Genomic DNA, 19,377 nt, shown 5'->3' with positions numbered 1-19,377 from the left:
TGGGAACAATCCAAGTCAGTTAGTTGGAGGGAATCCCAGAAATAATGGTATCTAGCTATAACCAATAGGAAAAAAGTACTCTTTTATTTCTTAATTTGGAAGGGGAGTAATCATAAATAAATAATCGGTAAATAAGAAAGCCATCTGCAATCTAGTAGGAAATATTGCTGGAATAAAGAACCATAGAGGTTGGAAGGGATCTCTGGAGGTCATCTGGTCCAACCCCCCTTCTCAAGCACGGCCACCTAGAGCCAGTTGTCCAGGACCATGTCCATGGCTTTTGAATATCTCCAAGAATGAAAGATCTCTGAGTCCCTCCAGAGTATCTCAGTTATTTCTCATAATGTTGGAATCAGGTGATGTTGTTTATGCATAGCTTAAGAAAGACAAGCATGATCTTACCCCTTCAAGAAAAAGATAAAATAGTGAAACGTAAAAGCCTATGTTCTGTTTATCTTTTATGGGGAAGAAGATAAGCAACAAGAGTAAAACTCTCGTAACAATAAGGGTAGAACTAGTTCAAAAAAAGATCAGAATATGTTAACAAACCACTAAAATCATGTCCTCGGTTTTGTGGATGAACCTGCGAGTACGTGGGATGTGAGAAGTTTAATATATACATCATGAACTACTTCAATGCATTTAGCAGTCTCTGAAACACATTAGAATGGTGTTTCATTTAGAAGCATCTACACTACAGGAAACTATTAATGGTTTACATTCCAGTTACGGAAGATGTACTTGAATGGAATGCCACTAATATTTATCAGAGACCTCTGAATTTTCCCATTGAAACCAGGCATTTCTGATGATGATGATGATACAACTGCGAATGCACACCTGCATGACATGTAACTAGACTTTTATCAATCACCTCACGAGGGGCATTGTTTTGAGACATAATACTTTAGTATTTTTTCTCAGTCACACACAGTTGTTGATCTGAAATGGACTTTAGTCTGTAAAAATGACTTCTCCATGATCAGTTGAGCATCTAGCCCTAAATGTGTTCTGCTAATTGAACCGCAGAACTAGTCATCAGTATTCTGTAGAGGATTTTTCCTTTCTTCTGTTCAGGCTGAACTTTAAAATCGTGTTATTCTTGTGTGAGATCAATGTTTGTGATTTATTTTGAGATCGACATTTTTAGATAAGCTCAATCAAACCTTTAAGGAAGATAATTTTATCTCAGTACTGCAGCTGTTATCCGATACTGCCTTTGCTCATAAAATCCATTTGCTTTTAGTGTGATGTATGAGTAATAATACAAAATAATGATATTTTCTGAGATGGAAACAGGAAGAATGTGAACATAATTATTGCTATTCAATTATAAAGTGGGGCTTATATGGCCAGGAGATCACTGTTACTTCAGTTATAAGTGTCTTTTTCCTACAGATGTTAAATTTTTAATTACCTTTGTGGAGGTATTTGCCATTCTGACCTAGCCTACTCTAAGTTCCAGGACTAGAGTCTCTTCGAGCTAGTGTTCTTTTCTGGAACAGTATTTGGCTTGCTAAAAGTTTCCCTAACACTATTGCAGAACTGGGGTTTGCGTGACTGTCATTTCAGATACGGTACTTTCTAGTTCTTAGTAGAAGGGGGTTGGCATTCAGGGCGTAGTAGAAGGGTGAGCTATGACTCTGTCCTTGGCTACTGGCCGTTGTGGGCTACCCACCTCAACCAACCTACTGCAGTGTATACCTTTCCCTAAAATCAAGAGTTCTGAAAGATTCTGCAGTGCTGATTATTCTCTTCTGAGATGACCTTGGCCTAGGAGAGTTTCTGGAATATAATATTTGGTGGGTACTTTGCATTTTGTTTCTCTCTGTTTGCCTAATTCATTACTCACCAAACCTAATCCTGAAACCTGTATTCTCCATTGGAGCCACTCAGAAATTTGGATATAGAAATGCTGCAAGTCTAAAGAACAGATTCTTTTGCTGGGGATTAATTATTTTTATTTTTTTAAAGCCACCATGGGGAGGAGAGATTAAATCCATGTTTCCTAGATAGTGACTATACTGATGTACAGTGGGCTGATATGTTAATGTGTAGTGCCTTGTAGATGACATTGTTTCCCTTGTTTTTATATGGCTAGATATTGGGAGGAATATTATCCTAATTCAAGATGGATACCACTACAGAAACTTGATACATAATTGTTTAATAATATGAGGACATATGCCCCTCACTGGCAAGAACTGAGGTTTCAGTTCAATATGCCTTCACAGAAAATCTCTGAGTTACTACTGGAGGAAATATGTCTAATTTTGAAAGTTGTAAAATGATGCAACGTAAGTAAAGGAAATAATATAAGAATGTCTATTATGACAGCCAACGACAAATCTATTGTAAAGTTCCTATACAGAAATGACTGAGCTCGTTCGGTTCTCGTGTACGTATTTTCTGGGGGAAATGCTTTGTTTGGTGCAACCAGAGCAACCATTTTATGTCTTTTATAATGCAAGGATGGTGTGAAATAGATAATTTCAATATACCTTGTGTTTAATACATGGTGCAAACAGGCACAGGGGCTAGAATTTACTATGCTGCCAGCTGCAGTATAGCACGAGGTTTTGCCACGGGAAATGCAAGTACATCTGAGATGGCCTGTCCCACCAGTGAGGGAACATATGCTTCCCCTGATTTACAATGGATAGGAGAATGCATTGGGACAGTTAACTGCCAGGCAGTTGATACATGATATGGTATTCCTGTGTTCATGCTCAAAGTTGCAGTATTAATAATGGTAGAATAATAATGCTGTTTCTGTCCTGGAGTTTGTTACAGACCCTGTGATGCACTATGAGGTTGACAGTCCAGCCATTCACAAGTTCCCTGGCCTAGACCGATCCTGAGAATGAATTTTGTCAAGTTAGTCAGAGTTGCATTGGGGTTGTCTTAGTATGTCTAAACTCTGTATGTCAAAACCTGTATGTCAAATCCAGAAAGCTTTGTTTGGCAAGTAGGAAAACTGGCTATTGGGAGCTCTGTGGCCATCTTCTGGATGTTTAGGAAAATGCATAAGCTGTTTGCTCCTATTGAGCTGAATAATGGTAGTCTGGCATACATTTAAGTAGTAGCGTTTTATTTTCTTATGACTATGTACGCATTAGACTTGTCAGATGTATGTTGTGCATTTAGAAAAATGTAAGTCTTAAAAAAATCTCAACTAATTTTTATTTTGTGTTATTTCTTCCTATAATTATTTAAGGACCACAAATAAAAGCAAAAATGGTAGATGTCTCTGAAGTTTCATTCTTATCAGAACATCTGTTCTATAATTTCAGGTGTGTATAACATATGAAGATATTGCAAGTTTTTAAGCTATTGTAAAGCTCATCAGGAATAATGCAACAGGCAGGGATTTTATGACTTGCCATTTCAGAAAGACCCAAACTCGTACGGTGCCTACTATTTTGAAAATTAATTTTATGCTGTTGAATTGAGAGCATCAGAAGTCTAAAAATCACGCTTCAGAGAGGAATAATACCACTGAGTGGAGAGGCATTAGGTACTGGATTAATTGTATTTGTTGTAGGAGAGCAGCAACAAATAAAACTCTTCTGCTAAGAACTGCATATGAAAGAGCTAGGCATTTTTAAGACGCATGGAATTGTTATTAACGATGTACATTTTTCTTTTGAAAGAAAGTTCATTTCCTGGTAAGCTAGAAATTAAGCAGAATGTCCTAAGCAGAAAGTTTTTTCTTTACTGTGGAAGATACTCATTCTAGACTCAAAAGGGAATTTATTTCATTAAAACATGGTGCAGATACATTTTGGGAGGTGGCTTTTTCATCAAAGAAGATGCTATAATGCTGTAATGATCGTCATCATTATTTCTCCATTCTTACCATTGTGCTTCTGCAGATTGCCAAAGGGATAGAAGATGGGGAACAGAAATCCAAGATAACCATGTAAAGAATGGTTTTGTATATGTATGGGCAATTTAATAATCCATGCTAATTTTTAAAAAAGGCATGACAAACAACTGGTTTAACATTTTAGGTATAAAAAAGCCATAAGGTATATGGCTAATACAGTGAGATATGCTTTCGGGCAATCTGCTTAATGTAGGCGTGATAATAGTAATTAAAGTATAATAAGTATTGATAAGTTGCGTTGTTATTACACTGTCTGGTAGTCATGTTTCATTTAATCCTAGTGTGCCAGACCTTTCTTGCAATCAGAGAGTACATTTTTCTTCCAGTTCTCTTCAAAAACCAAGCTATTGACAGGATGAAAGTGTTCTAGTTGAGAGAGGCTGTGCTAGCATGAACAGCCCCACTCCAGATTTGTTGCTGATCAGAGATGGCAGTAGTTGTGGCTGTGGAGCATTTCTGAAGGACCGTGAAAGCATGTTCAGAGCAATTACTTTATTGTTCCAGTACCCTTACAGCACAGAGGGTCATTACACTCAAAAGTAGAAACAAGTGCCCTGAATCTGTCTGTGTGATTCACCAGACAGCTGAGTGGGCTGGATACTTGTGATGCCTGATCAAAATTCAGCACCCTTAATTACTTGTAAAAGGGAGGATTTTTAAAGACGTAAAATTGGCAGTTACATGCCTGACTAATTCCCACTGTAAACCTTGTCTGTGAGCCTTAGCTGATGATGGCAAGCAAACCTCTCACTCCGTTAGTCTGAACACTGCACTTACTCATTGCAAAAAGTAAGAATGGTAGGACTATTGTATAGTTGTCAGTCATAGTATGATGTAAAGCTATAGCAAATGTCTGTGAGAAACAGCTGCTGTGAGAGAAAGGGTAAAACCATACTCCTTTATTTCTGAAGGATTTGCCTTTGACATCAGAAGGCCTTCCCCAACAAAGGGAGGAGAACTTTTTCAACAGTCCCCTTCTCATCCACTGCTCAGTGACTTGAAGCAGAGCAATGATGAAGCAGCCCTAAAACTTCCATCCTCTACGTTCACCATCACCCAGAGTCAGGCTTTAAATGCTTTAAGCTGAGAGAAGTCAGAAACAGTTGTTCCTAATAACTTACATTATGACAAAGCCATTGGATTCAAGCTTGAACAAACTAGGTGTGTCAGTTTTTCTGGTATTAGAGCTTTTTGGTGATTAGGATTAAGTTGTGATGAAAAAAGGCTGCAGTTTGAGGAAGTGACTAAATTGTTAGGTGGAAGGCTTTTAGTGTATGGACATTTTGGCTACACTTATGGATGTTTTGCCTAAACCTGAAACATAGCTGTTTCCATTTAAAGTAGTTTCATGGAATGGGCTGTCCCTTTGTCTCTAGTACTCTGTGATTTTTACAATGACATTTTCCTATTTAGAATATATAAAAAATATTTTTTTCCTCTTTTACATTGTATGAAAGCCACAGAGAAAAAAAAAAACAAACTACACAAGGTACAGAGAGAACAAGCAATTATTTGTTGTCAAGTATACAAAATAAGCGAAAGGAGGGTTTTCTTTTTGAAAACACTGGTATCTGGATATTAGCAATTACATGAACCAGAGGTAGCAACCATTGTTACCATTACTTTGTAGAAATTCAAGTTTTTTAAATTGTCCATGGATTACTTGAAAATAAAATAACTGACAGTAACCTATTAGACTACCAAAAAGTCAGGAGTATGCTAAGGGTTAAGAGAATAACAGAAATCCTAAACACTCTTGTATGATAATTATGACTATCTCTAGTTGTGTTCTCAGGATTCTGGATTAAGGTGTTTTATTTTTTTTAACTTTATGGTAATATATGCAATGGTTTTAATTTTTTGAGGAACTACTTTGTCAAAACTCAAGTACGTATTATTCCACCTGAGATGTGCACCCAAAAAATCACGTCGTTGTTGTGATTTTCTGTCTATTACACACAGGGTACAAGTCCCCCCTCCTCTCAACTTCAGCCATGATATTTTGTCAGTTTGGAAACTGCAAAAGAAAATTGGTAAGAGTGGGCACACACTAAGTGTGTGGTGCAGTAGTGTCTTGGAAGAAAATGAGAAGCTTTTTTACACCCACCTTTTTATGGGTTAATTTATCCCGGTCTCTGCTAACGGAGTTGTATTATCAGTAACTAATGGAGTTTTGTTAATGTTAATGGAGCTGTGAAGCCATAACATAAAGATCTGTATGACTGACAGTATGGTAAATCCCGCCTCCAGAAGAATCACCATGCCAAGATTACTGTAACAAGCTCCTTAAGAAATTTCTTCCCAAGAATCCTTTTTCTTTTCTCTTGATACCACATCAGAGAGAGAGAGGTAAAAAGAGTTTGCAGGTTTAATTCTGTGATTGCAAAGATAAGTTTTCTAAACTTTTAAAATTTTATTTTGGCAAGATGTCTTCAGAAACTGCTCTCTCTCTACATGCTTATCTAAGAAATACAGTTAGTTTTGGTGTCTTGCTACTGTTTGCAACTTAGTAAAGAAGAAATTTGAGGCATTCTGGTCAATTCAATTACTCATCTTAGTCATCTCTAAATTCAGAGTAAATTCTGGGGAAGCAATGGGACTTATACAAAAAAAGCATTTTACTAAAAGCACTCCTTTAGATTATGGATGTTTTTCAATTTTATGTGCTTATGTGTAACTTAATCAGAGAAGTTAGTGGAGCTTTTTGTGTGAGGCATACAGTTGTATATACAGTTTTTCCCATTTGCTATTTGGTACTTTCAGTACTGATCTTTGATTAGCAACATAGGCAGTTGAATAGTAAAAGCATTTGGCATTTTTTGGAATGGAGTCTTGGAAATGGCAGGGTTGCCTTTTGTAGTTTCTTTTGCTATACTTGAAAATAATATTTTTAACAACTGAGTCAGCACAGGGAAAAATTGCTCTTGCATCTGCTCCCAGGTTTCAAAGAACCATTCACAGAGCATCTGTGAAAGCAGAAAAAAAGGGGTCCAACCTCCAATCTGAGGAAATAAACCCCTATCAAAACAAAATGAACCGTCTTAACATTATGGAAAATTGCTGAGAAAAGGTAGTTTGTCTGTTTAGAGGGAGCATTTGTGGTTGTAAAATGGATTGACCTTGGTTATGCAAAATACATCCAATGTGATGGAGAGCTGGTTGATGGAAATCAGGTTTTCAAAGCTGAGATAAAGAGAACCTTGAACTATGTTTTTACTACCTCCAAGAGAGCAGTTATCTTCTCTCTAGTAAATGCCCATTGGGGATTCAAGAAATTCATAACACATTAAAGTCCTGTTGAATGATTCAGGTTGGTGCAACCTGCTGATTATACTGTATGGACGTTAGTGTAGTGTCTGGGCCAAATAAAAGTTTGAAGTTACTAAAACAGGTTAATTGCTGTGAGGGATAGAAGGGTTAGGCAAAATGGATCTTTTTCAATACAATCTACTTTATAACTACTGAATGACTGAAAATATTCTGTTAACTCCTGGCATATTTCTTATGTGTTGATCAGGTCTTAAAATTGTAATTGCAGTTCTCCTAGCACTTCACTGTTTTTAAAACAAAAAATTGATATAAGGAAGTCATCTAAACTGAGAATTAGCCATATAAAGTTAATGATTAAAAGCACAGTAAAAAGCCAAAGAACTCCTGTAGTTACTGTATACCAAATAGTAAGAAATAAAAATGTCATGGAAATAAGCTTATACTGCTGCAATCTTTAGTGTGATCTGAGAAAGAATAACTCTCCACTCAGCTGATACTACATATTTCGCAATATCATCTCTTGCATTCCTTGGAAGAAGTTGTCTTGATAACATGGTATGAATTAGAAAAAAACTTTCAGATGTGTGTTCTTCCTATGCCTGGGTACTTCTCTATTTTCACCACCAGGAGATGCTTTTCTTTGGTTTTTGAATTGAAGTTCTGACCTGGAAATGTTTCTTACCGAACCTCATAGGAACTTGGGAAACACTTTGCTTTCAATAAGTCAGAATTTTCAATGTGATAACATTAAATGTATGATTACTTGATCTCTCCATGTGATATGACTGAGGCATGTAGATGTGTTAAAAATTCTGAGACCAGCTGTGCATATTTAATGTGCTACAGGATAGTCATAATTAAAAGAGTTAGATGACATGATGGAAGGAAGCATAGGAAAGCCTCAGGCAGGCATCAGCAGAAGGGACAAGAGCAAATAAACAAGTTCTTGTTCAGAGGGTTTAGAAAAACTGTTTTGCATTCTATTGTGAAATTTTACTTTGAGATTTTCCTCTCTTTAAATTCCATCTGTTTTCACAGAATCATTTCTACATTGAACCATGGAGAAAGAGAGAAGAGTCATGTCCATGTTGCCCTGTAATTGCAGCATGATGTTATGCATGCTGGTCAGGGCGAGATTTGCATAATAATGTGTCCATATGTAAATATTATGTTGCTGGTTTAATTTTAGAGAGCAGGTAGAAGTATACTTAAGCTCATTGTCACTTTACTGGCACATCTGCTGTTTCCATTTCCATAGTTTTTTGAAAACTCATTTTGATAATATTGCAGCTGAGGAAAGTTAAGAGTATATTGTTTCCAGGCAATTTCACTAATGGAACAAAGTATGATACATTGTATGGTACAGCAGTGTGCAGAGAACAATATGTAACTTTTCAGATTAAACCTTGCTTTTACTTACTGTAGGAAAAGACATACATAGAAAGAATGTTTCTAAATCTTCTTCTTTTTTTTTTTTTTTTAATCTGTTTTGTTTTCAGGCATTGCTATTTCTGATGAACTTGATAAGGTAAGATTTACTGTATGCCTAATGAACAGTAAAAAAAAGACAGATGGCTGTGATAATCTTAGGCAATGACAGCTGCATCTCCCTGTCCCGGCATACACACTTCAGTTCTGTTGGGTTCAGAGGAAGTTTGGGTATGGAAAGCTATATGGGTAAGTACAGTATATGTTGATACATTAAGAGCTTGATCCATGATGGGCTGTCAACTATGGAAAAAAAATCTCACTGAATTTAAGAGACTCTTGATGAGGCCATGGAAATGCTTTTGATCTTGATACCATCTTTGCTTAATATCGTCTGCTGGGTTACTTTGTGTACTTTTGGAAATATTTATCTTTAAATACCTTTTATTCATGAAGTCATGAATTCTGCATTCTCAGATATGATTTGTGAGAATATTTAGGAATAATTTTTGCTCCCTAGGTTTGATCAGGAATGCACGGGGCATAAAGATCAGTCTTCACTTCCTTGCTGAATGCAACAAACAATGATCTCTTCCATTTTGGCCCTTTTGACGTATTACACAATTAACATGAATTTTAGTTTTAGCTGTAATGAACTCTATGCTGGAAGAGTTTTAGTCAAGCTAATTTTTCAAAGTTCCCAAGGAAACAGAACACCTTTCTCTTCCCTAATCTCACGAGTGAACAGCAGTATACTTCTAGTGCCAAGAATCTTGGGTTGTGTTCTTGGTGTTAGAAACCATTACTATCAGGGAAATAGGATCAAAAGGTATATAAGACACAGGGATAATGTCTAATATGGGAGACAATTTTTTAAATATCTTTCCTTTCTCCTCGTAAAATGAGGGCACAAACCTCTCTGACACAAGTCCATATAAAATATCTCCACTGCGTTCTCCAGGAAAGGCCAGTTAGACAAGATTGATCACTGTTACCATGCAGTCATGTGCATATGGGACTGCCATTTCAAAATTATGGCCTTTACTTATCATTTTGCCCTTGATCTTGCTTTATTTTGTTCATATTAAGTGTAACAGTATCTAAGTCTTCCTTCCTACTATTCCCTTAACTGTGCTCAGAAGTGCTGAGAAATACAATTAGAAAGTCCTTCCGTTAGAACCCTTACGTTGAAGAATACTTACGAAGAACTCCTCTTCATTTGGTTTTGTTTGTTGAAAAAAACCTATGAAATACTGTTTGTGGGAGGAAAAAGACATTTTGGCTAGAGCCTGTTATCACGTACTTTTTACATATGTTTTTTAGGTGATACTTCTGTGTTAATTTTTTTTAAACGGTGATAGATTATTGTTCAAAAACATTCATGTTTTTTAAATTTAATTATTCAGTGTGAAAATTGAGATGGGGAACATCATTGGTGAATTTCCTCAGGATCCAGTCTGAACGAAGAGTTAATTTTCTTTTTGTTGCCATATAGTTTATTGTTTGTGATTCAAAATTGGAAGGTGATGGGTGTTTTTAAATAAAACTTGACATTATGTTATGTACATTCAGTAGCATACATTACCTGACACCTTTACAATACTGTGTCTGCTTTAACATCTGTTTCTGATGAGGACAGGTAAATTGACTGTTCTTGAAATCAAAAGTTCTTTGGAAAATAAATAAAAAACCAAAAAATAAAGCTCTTAACATGCTTCCTTCGTGCAGCATTCCTCAACAGGCTTCCAGGATAGATTTACAGAAGAAGTGCAATTTTTCTTCTCCGTGGACTTTAGTGAACTTCACTTCTATTTCTTGTTTTGCCCCTTACGGATTTTTAATGGACATAAAGACTAGTTCTGTGTTAAGAAATTAAGCATAGCTAGGACCATTCTGTTGAATCCTGCCTCTTAGGAATGATCACTTACACGAGCTAATTCCTGAAATGTTCCTGTGACTTGTTTCTAAGTGTATTATTTGGCATGGGCCAAAAGCAATCAAAGACTACCTGATAGTGGTTTAACATTAGACAGAATTTGGTTCCATTTCACCTGAGCATGTTCCCAGGCGTTGTTTATTTTTCAGGTATAAATGTAGTCAAGTTCATAGTAATTCCTTTCCCAGAAATACATGCTGATAATACAGCTTCCTTATCTAGGCTATGGCAGCGCTGAATCATTTTTCAAACCTCATTCATCTGTGGTTTGGATTAACCGTTTAACCCTTCAGGTACATGTCATGGGTCTAGAACAGCATGCCCAAACTTGGCATTGGATTCTGTTATAACATTGACATTACATAGATGTCATGAGAGACATCAAACTAAACACAATAATAAATTCTTCTGTATGCTCTTCCTTGCTTTATTTTTCTGATGATTGGGAACATTCTTGGGGATTAGGACAGAGCCCATAATCCTGCTGTTTTTATCTGTGTTTTAGATTATGAACTCAGAGAAAACAGAGAATGCATGTGTATGTTTCTTTATATTTGTTTCTCCTTATGTAAGTATTTTTTAAAAAAATTATTTCTTTCTGGCTGCAGTAACCTCTAGCTGCCTTTGTCAGAGGAGTACTTGATCAGTATTGTTGGTTGATGTAACTCCTCCTCCAAGTAATCCAGTTAATTAGTCAGTTGCTTAGTTACTTGGGCATTTGGATTTGGAAAACCAGTTTGCTCTGAATTACAATCACTTTTGTGGAAGGGTGTTTCATTTAAACGCATTCTTGTCAAATATCTTCTATTATTAGCTTTGTGCCAGTACTTAGGGCTTCAGTCCAAGACAGAGGTAGAGAAAATACAGGCAGACAAGGTCAGTCAAAATGGAAGCTTTCAGTTTGACACAGTCTAATAAAATTTCAGAGTTCACTGATAAAATTGCAAAAAACCCCTTAAGATTACTGCAATTAAAACAGATTTATCATATAGATTCCTTCCTTTTTCATCTCATTTACTTCAGACTTGCCGAGTTTGGCGTTCAGTCTCTCTTGATGATTCAGACCGTGTCTCTAGCCCATGGAAGCTATGTAAAATCAGCAACTGGCACTGCTTGCATAAGGAAAGAAAATGAGGAGGGATGCCTTGTGACTCGCAGATTTTAAGGCTAAAGTGCAGAGTTAATGTAATACAAATTTCTGAACTGACCCTCCTTACCACTGCACAGAAACTATGCATGAAAGTGTGCGGTTTCTAAAGCTTCTCAATAATGTGAAGAATTTTATGTACGCAGACAAAGAAGTTGAGCTAGGATGTTAGTCTTTCAGTGAAATTCACAGAATTCTAGTTTGTTTAAAAAATTATGGAGGAAAACCCACTGAATTCACTGCGAGTTTCAGGGTTTTTCCTAAGACTGTTAGGACACTTCCCTGGGAAGTAGAAGTTCAAATTCACACAGAAGTATAGACTAGTCATACTACTGAAGCTCTGGTGTCCTGTGTGAGTGCTCTGACCATGGGGCTTCTGATGATATGCCTCGTCTATAATTTGCTGCTGCTGGAAGACCCTACTTCTGTTTATGTCACAAAATAAACTGTAATATATGTTGTGCTGTAGCACATCTGCATTGTAAGATACATTGAGGCGGAATGGAGCCAGGATGCTACAATGCAGAAATAGGTTTAAAATGGGTTTATGTGATTGTATCCCTTTCAGCAATATTTCTGAACCAGGCCATGCAAAATAAGGAGTCACACCCTTTACCTCTTGCCACAGTTGAAGACTGACTAAAATAATCTCATTCTAAAGCACTTTGAAAGGAGGCAGGGCAAGGTTTGTTCATCTTCTGGCTTTTGATTCTCTAAAGAACACTTAGTGAATGTTTTCCAGGCTTTTTTTTTTTTTTTTTTTTAAACTGCAAATACTAAGACTAGAAGTATTTTCTTTTTAAATAGATGAGATGCTCACATAATCCCAACATTCCATGGATTGGTGCTTTACGTAAGCTTCCTGTAGTGGAGCTCTCACAGGTAGTATGAGACCTGTCATAACATTGTGAAATTTGTCCGGAATTCTCAATAATATCTTTCAGTCACTTTAAACATTAATAATGGGAGACAGCTAAGTGTTAGAGATCCAGAATCAGACTTGAGTAAAGACGATCTAATAATTCATAACAGATTTTGACCCTCAAGGTTAATATTAAAACATTTTTTTCTATGCTGTGTCTAGGATATACTTTCTTCTTACATGTAGTATTACTATAATGAACACAGGTTATAATTAATAAAATAGAGGAAACAACTACTATAAGTCATAAAAATAAAAACATTTCTGCTCACCCAAAAGTATTTCTCACTGTGGAGGTTCCCTCAAAATCCATATCAGAAATTAGAAATAATGAGCTTTTTAAACTATGCTTAAATAAATAGATACACAAATGTTGTTGTGCTCCCTGGTAGGAGTTGCATACTGCAACCACATCTCAGCCCAACGTGAAGATGAGATTCAGCTGTCCTCCAGTCTTTCCCTTCTTCTCCTGGTCTCCACATAAAGGAAGCTCAAGTGTGTCAAGTTGGTAGCCAGTGATGTGTATAAAAAGTGGATAACACCTGGACTATACCCTAAAATAATCCTCTAGGTTCATTTAGTGTGGATTTAAATACCTACCTGTCCTGAAAATACTTCTGTGTACACTAATGTCACTGTCAATCTCTTCTGTTATTTATGAGGGAATATAAATTGGAAATCAGTTACGATTCTAAGGTTTATATATTAAAAAAAGCCCTATAAAAACTTGTTTAAGAACAGAATACTTCTTCTGAATTTATTGAAGCTTTTGAAGTAAGGTGCCAAATAAACGTACTGGTGTTCTCAATAGAGCCGTCTCTGATTCTCCATTTACTGTTTTCACTGTGGCTGCTTATATAGTTGAAAGGAGAAAAATAAATTAGGTCACCGAAACTGTGGTGTACTAATCTAACAAGATTCAAAAAGGAAAGCAAGGTGATAAAGTGAGGCAAAGCATGACTATGTAATGTAAATTACATTTCTATTAAGTAGAGTATGAAAGTGGTACTTTAATCCCTAGAATGTCTAGAAAAGAAATCAGCATAACAAGGATAGACACGGCATTCATGGTCTACTTATTCATATGCTGATGGTGCAGTGGACAGTGTCAGGAAAAACTTGTACTGAAAAAAGGGCAAATTTTTAGGTGCTTTTCATTTTCGCTTAAGGGACTGAAAGCTTTTAGCAAGATTGACACTGCAAGTTGTTGCAAATTTAACTACCTCCACTACCCTTTTTTAAGTATTAGAAATTATCCTAGGGAGAAAGGGAAGGGAGAAAATGGCTAGAGTAGCAGGAATAAACCTCAGAAGGGACCAAATGGTTCTTACTTAAACTACTGTAGGCACCTTGTGTAATGAAGGCATTGTGGGCAGTGGAGTAATCTTTTTTCCTAGCTCATAGGCATATGATGGTAGTCACACCTGTGACAGGTTACGCCTGTCAAGTGACCAGAGGCCACTGCCATCTAGTTTGCATTACCTGACTATAACACAGCACCAGACAGATGCACAAAATGTGTATTTGTAAGTACTTAGAAGAAAGACACCAGTGGTTAGGTATTCTAAAACCTCTGAAGCTGTGGTGTTTTCCTCAGATTTCTCTCTTCTGTATTGGCTGCATTCCATTTTCAGTGGTCCTACTGTGTCATGTCAACCTTACAGAAAACAGACATTGTGTAAAAAGTGAATTAGTCAAGTGATGGAGAACTCTGGACAGATGTATGGAGGGTGGAGTGCGGTAATGCACTCACAGGCACATTGCAGAAAGCAGAACAAAAGAACAAGGGGGAATGAGTCTAATCCAGGGCCTGGGTCATATTTGGCTCTGTCAAAATGGAAGCTCTTGGGGTTCTGCTGAGCAAAATTACAGCGTCTAGCCGGAGCAGGGTAAATATATTCATATGAAAGCAGTTTGCAGACTTTTTTTGTTTGTTTGTTTCATTTCAGCAGAGGCCTCTACTTCAAACTGTGCTTTTACCATATCTGTGTCAATTAGGAAGAGACTTTAAAAATGGTTTGTATTTAGGAAGATGAGAAAATATGGTTGCTAGGCTAAGTAATGACTGTGCAGTACTTTTTCCAGATGCTCTTTGTTTGGAAAGCATTGTTTTATGGCAGGAATATTTATTGAGACACTGAGCTAGGTAACAGCCAAGGATTTGTTTTCCTAAAATTTTCTCTTGTTAAAGGGTAGGAATAGAATATATGTCTCCTAATTAGGAACATTGTATTTGAAATGTCTTTGCTAGCCTAGAAGAGAGTTAAATTAAAGCAAAATAAATATTCCTATCCCATCATTTGATGTCTGTTTTTTTGCATACATGCTTGTTTTTTAGTTTGATTATACTGTCGTACATGACCCTTTATCTACAACTGTTCTAGTAACATTGAGAACAGAGATACCACTTCAGAACAGCTTTTTCATACAATTTTTAAGGACAATTTGTTTCCTTAATCTAAATTCCTAATATAATGATGCAAATCATCGCTATTGTTTTGAATGTTCCAGTTGGATTTTGCTTGCTTCTTGTAATCCTCTCCAGCTATCTTCTTCCAGTAGGTGGTTAAAAATATGAGTACTAGTTTCAGAAATGTGTTTTATTAAAATGTTAATACCATTTTCAGAATTGAAAGATACATTATGTAAATTCCAGCAGGGTTATTTTTAAAATGCCAAATGCAGATGTATTTATTAGTTTTGCATTAATTCATAATGCAAATAAGAGTGATGCTATTAATCTACAACAGTCTTTTGGTTGGGGTGTTCATTATACAAGTGACCTCATCTGTTGCTTAGCAGAACTGACACAGTGCTGGTTTTGAGTTGTGCGTTTATTAAAAAAAATTATAATTTTTCAAGACGATACTCCAGATTTCTACAGTTGCTATTGAAAAGTAAGAAAAAGGAGAGATTTGAGGCATCAGGGTGGGCAAATCTCTCTTAGAATTTTGTTAATGGGAATCTTTTCATTAGTCCATGATTGTTTCTGGGTATTTTGTAGCTCTCTGAAATGATAATGTACTGTATTGTTTTTGTACTTTTTTAATGAATAGTGTTATTTCCTATTTCTTCTTTTCCTTTCCTATTTACACGTGTGGTTGAGAACAAGCAGTGCAGTGTTTCTGGGTTTTTTTATTTCTCTTCAGGACACAACAGGTTTTAACACCCCGCTTCTCAGACCTCGTGTGATTGGAGAATGGATTGGTCGTGAAGAGAATGATGCTGACCCCCTGGCTGCTGAGATGCTGCAGCCACCAATACCAAGAAATAAAAATGAGCAGTGGGACAGCGAGGATAGCAGCAGTCCTGGAGGAAGGTGGGATTTTGGTTCTGCCTAGAAATTTTATAATTTGTGAAGTGGATCTGTCTTTGTAACGCCCCATTTCTGAGAGCAGAGTGCAGGGCATTTAAATTCCCATGCCATAGTGTGGCAGCGTGCAGAATAAATGGAAGCTATTAATATGTGACTGGTTTCTTCTCATGCTTTTATATATGATTAACTTTATACTCATTTGCAATCCCATGGTTTTATTCCCATGTATAAAGCTAAATGTATGTTGACAAGATTGGGGCCCATTGTGTAATAATTTTGTGATGTATAGCTTCATTCAGATACTTCAAACCCTTCTGTCTTTCAGCATTTGGTAGTAGCTGTTTGTTAATCTTCTTGACACTTTAGTGATAAATCTGATTTTCTCATTTAAAGGAAAGATAGACAAGGGAAACAGTATCTATGTTATTTTTAACAGGACTTTCTAAATTCATCTTCAGTTCTTATACTTAGCATCTTGGTGTTAATAACAATTCTTTCTCAAAGAGAAAATTGTATTCTCTGCAGTAAATAACTTCTGATGATTTATTGCCCTTGAGTGAGGGTGGAGGAATATGTTTGTTAATGTGCTTCAGCTACATGGAAGAGATTATCATTTTTCCACGGAGTCCATTTTCTGTGATTTAAAGATACCTGTTTATCACAGAAAGTGAAGTATTTACAGACTTTCTTTAAAAGGGAATCATGCTTTTTTTTTAAAGTGTAAAGCTTGTGCACTGCCTCTGTTAATTGCCTTAAACATCTACAGTTCTCCCTCAGCCCTGTAGCCTTTCTCCTTGGTTATAACTAGTACTCTGACTGAAGCAAACACCTTTTTCTTCCTCTTTTAAGAAGGCAGAAACTCTTTGCTTTCCCTTTGAAAAGGTTTAAGGTATTGTCACAGAATCATAGAGTAACTCAAGTTGGAAGGGACCCATAAGGATCATCGAGTTCAACTCCCTGCTCCTTGCAGGACTACCTAAAACTAAACCATATGCCTAAGAGCATCATCCAGACGCTCCTTAAACTCTGACAGGCTTGGTGCCATGACCACTTCCCTGGGGAGCCTGTTCCAGTGACCGACCACCCTCTCAGTGAAGAATTTTCCTAATGTCCAATCTGAACTTCCCCTGACGCAGCTTCATTCCATTTCCAAGAGAGGAGATCAGCACCTCCTCCTCGGCTGCCCCACTTGAGGAAATTGTAGACTGTGATAAGGTCACTCCTCAGCCTTCTATTCTCCAAGCTGAACAAGCCAAGTGACCTCAGCCACTCCTCATAAGTCTTGCCCTCAAGACCTTTCACCATCTTGGTTGCCCTCCTCTGGACATACTCTAATAGTTGGATGTCCTTATATTGAGGGACCTAAAACTGCATGCAATACTTGAGGTGGGGTTGCACCACTGCAGTGTAGAGTGAGACAATCACCTCCCTCGACTGGCTGGCTATGCTGTGCTTGGTGCACCCCAGGACATGGCTGGCCCTTTTGGCTGCCACGGCACTCTGTTAACTCATATTCAACTTGCCATTAACCCAAACCCCCAGATCTCTTTCTGCGGGACTGCTCTCCAGCCTCTCATCTCCCAGTTTGAATTGTGAATATTCCTTCACTATGTCCTCCATGTGCCTTCTACATCGGAATTCACCTCCCTGTCCCAGGGAAACCAGTCTGTCACTTGCTGTACTCTTACAGGCTGTATTCATTAACTTTCCTCACATGTTGGGAATGTTTGTTATCCATGAGCACTTCTTTCTTCTTTTAATTAGCTTATTGTGGGGGAAGCTGCAAGTACTACTATTTCAAAGAAGTAGCAGCATGTAGTAATGATCCCTCAGCCAGACGTTGGACTGGAACCAACAGAACTCAGACACTGGGTCTCTCCAGTGCAGTTCCTGGGAAAGTAATGGAGTCAGCAACTGCCACTGCAGATTGATTGTGAGGGCCTGGGTTTCTTTTTCCTTATTCAGCAGTCCAATAAAGACACTGAATAAAGATCCGTTCCATGTTGCAGAGCAAATTGAGGATATTGTATCCCTTCTCTCAATAGGAAGGAGCAGAAATAAGCATCCCTGATCTCTAGACGGGAGCAAAGAGGTTTAGTTCTGAGTAACAAAGATGATTCAAAGCAGCGTATTTTTCTCTTTGTAGAGGGTGGTACAAGCTGTGAGAAACCTCACAGCTAATGCTATAATTAAAAAATGTGATTAATGGCTTTGAGAATAGTATTTGCGAAGTCTTGTTGAGTATCATGACGAATTCACGTTGCCTGGCGAATGAAATAAGGAGAATATGGGGTACTTGATGCCAGGAAAGACTCATGGGACACTGATATCTCTGGTTTTTAGGTGCAGTAAGTGCTGAAGACCTGTTGAAAAATATGTATCGTTAAGTGGGAATACAGATTTTCAGTGGAAGTGAATAACTACTAAATTACATGCAGCATATGGGTTTACATTTGGATGACTGATTTTATGTCTGGGATAATTCTTTGCTTCATTAGCATTTCATCAGCTTTTGTAAGGCATTTATAAAAAGCCTGTTTGCAGTCTTGCAAAATAATCATAAATTGCAGAACTTCAAGATAGGGGTGATACTAAAATTGATGCCACCTATATATGGAAGTTTAAAAGATCTGTATTGATCAAGGTTAATCTGAATGTTTAATAAAAGTTCACTAATAACAGGTGGTTTCTTCAAGGTCTGATTCAGTGTCACTGGGAATTAAAGTACTGTTAGAAGAATTTGGAATTGGCTATACACCAAGTGCATGAGACAAGTAATAGGTAATACTAATTTAGTTTTAATGTAGCGTATACCTAGTACATCCAAAAGTAGTGGGAATAGTATGGGTTTTATGAGATTAAATGAAACTCTTAAAAGAATGAATTTTTTATCAGTTGTAAAGAATTTTTGGCTACCTCATCTGTATTTCATTCATCTACTTCATAGTTAATGTAGCCTAAAATAATTCAGTTGCATTTCTACCTGGCAACTGAAAGAGGGAGCAATTTGAAATTCATATTAAATGTTTTCAGTTATAGCTTGTCAAATTTGATTTAGCAACACTTTTATTAAAAAGTGATAGTTTATTGATCACTAATTATCAGGATTTATGTGATAAGCCAGCAAACTCTCAAAACTAATCCTAATCTTCAGTTACAGCATAAGAACAGGAAAGTGAAAACTGTAATTGTCCCATTATTTCCAGGTAATATGTTTTCTTTTACCTATCACTAAACATAAGGAAATGCTACATAAATGAAATACTGTATAAATATCCAGAGGATTAGTCATTGACAGATCACTGGTAGAGTAATTGCCATCAGTATCATTTGACTCCCTCTGTGTTGTTTTCACAGACCTTAGCATACAAGTTTTTTTTCCTGTTCGGTGGAAGGGGAAGCCCTGGGTCCTTACACATTCATAGCATCCTATAGAGGACTGAATAGGCTGCAGAGAACAGCATATTCC

General features: G+C 37.0%; 1 protein-coding gene across 5 annotated transcripts in view; it reads left to right on the top strand.

Moving 5' to 3' along the window:
- Positions 1 to 19,377, top strand: part of C2H8orf34 (chromosome 2 C8orf34 homolog) — a 175,058-nt gene that overhangs the window by 48,056 nt on the left and 107,625 nt on the right. For all 5 annotated transcript variants that reach the window (XM_076329589.1, XM_076329588.1, XM_076329592.1 and 2 more), the window contains 2 exons: positions 8,659 to 8,687; positions 15,742 to 15,911. In XM_076329589.1, the coding sequence (XP_076185704.1) occupies positions 8,659 to 8,687; positions 15,742 to 15,911 (199 nt within the window). The remainder of the gene's footprint in view (positions 1 to 8,658; positions 8,688 to 15,741; positions 15,912 to 19,377) is intronic.

Source organism: Aptenodytes patagonicus, chromosome 2 (genome assembly GCF_965638725.1).
Source record: "Aptenodytes patagonicus chromosome 2, bAptPat1.pri.cur, whole genome shotgun sequence".
NCBI classification, from domain to species: Eukaryota; Metazoa; Chordata; class Aves; order Sphenisciformes; family Spheniscidae; genus Aptenodytes; species Aptenodytes patagonicus.
This window is presented reverse-complemented; position numbering and strand designations above follow the sequence as displayed.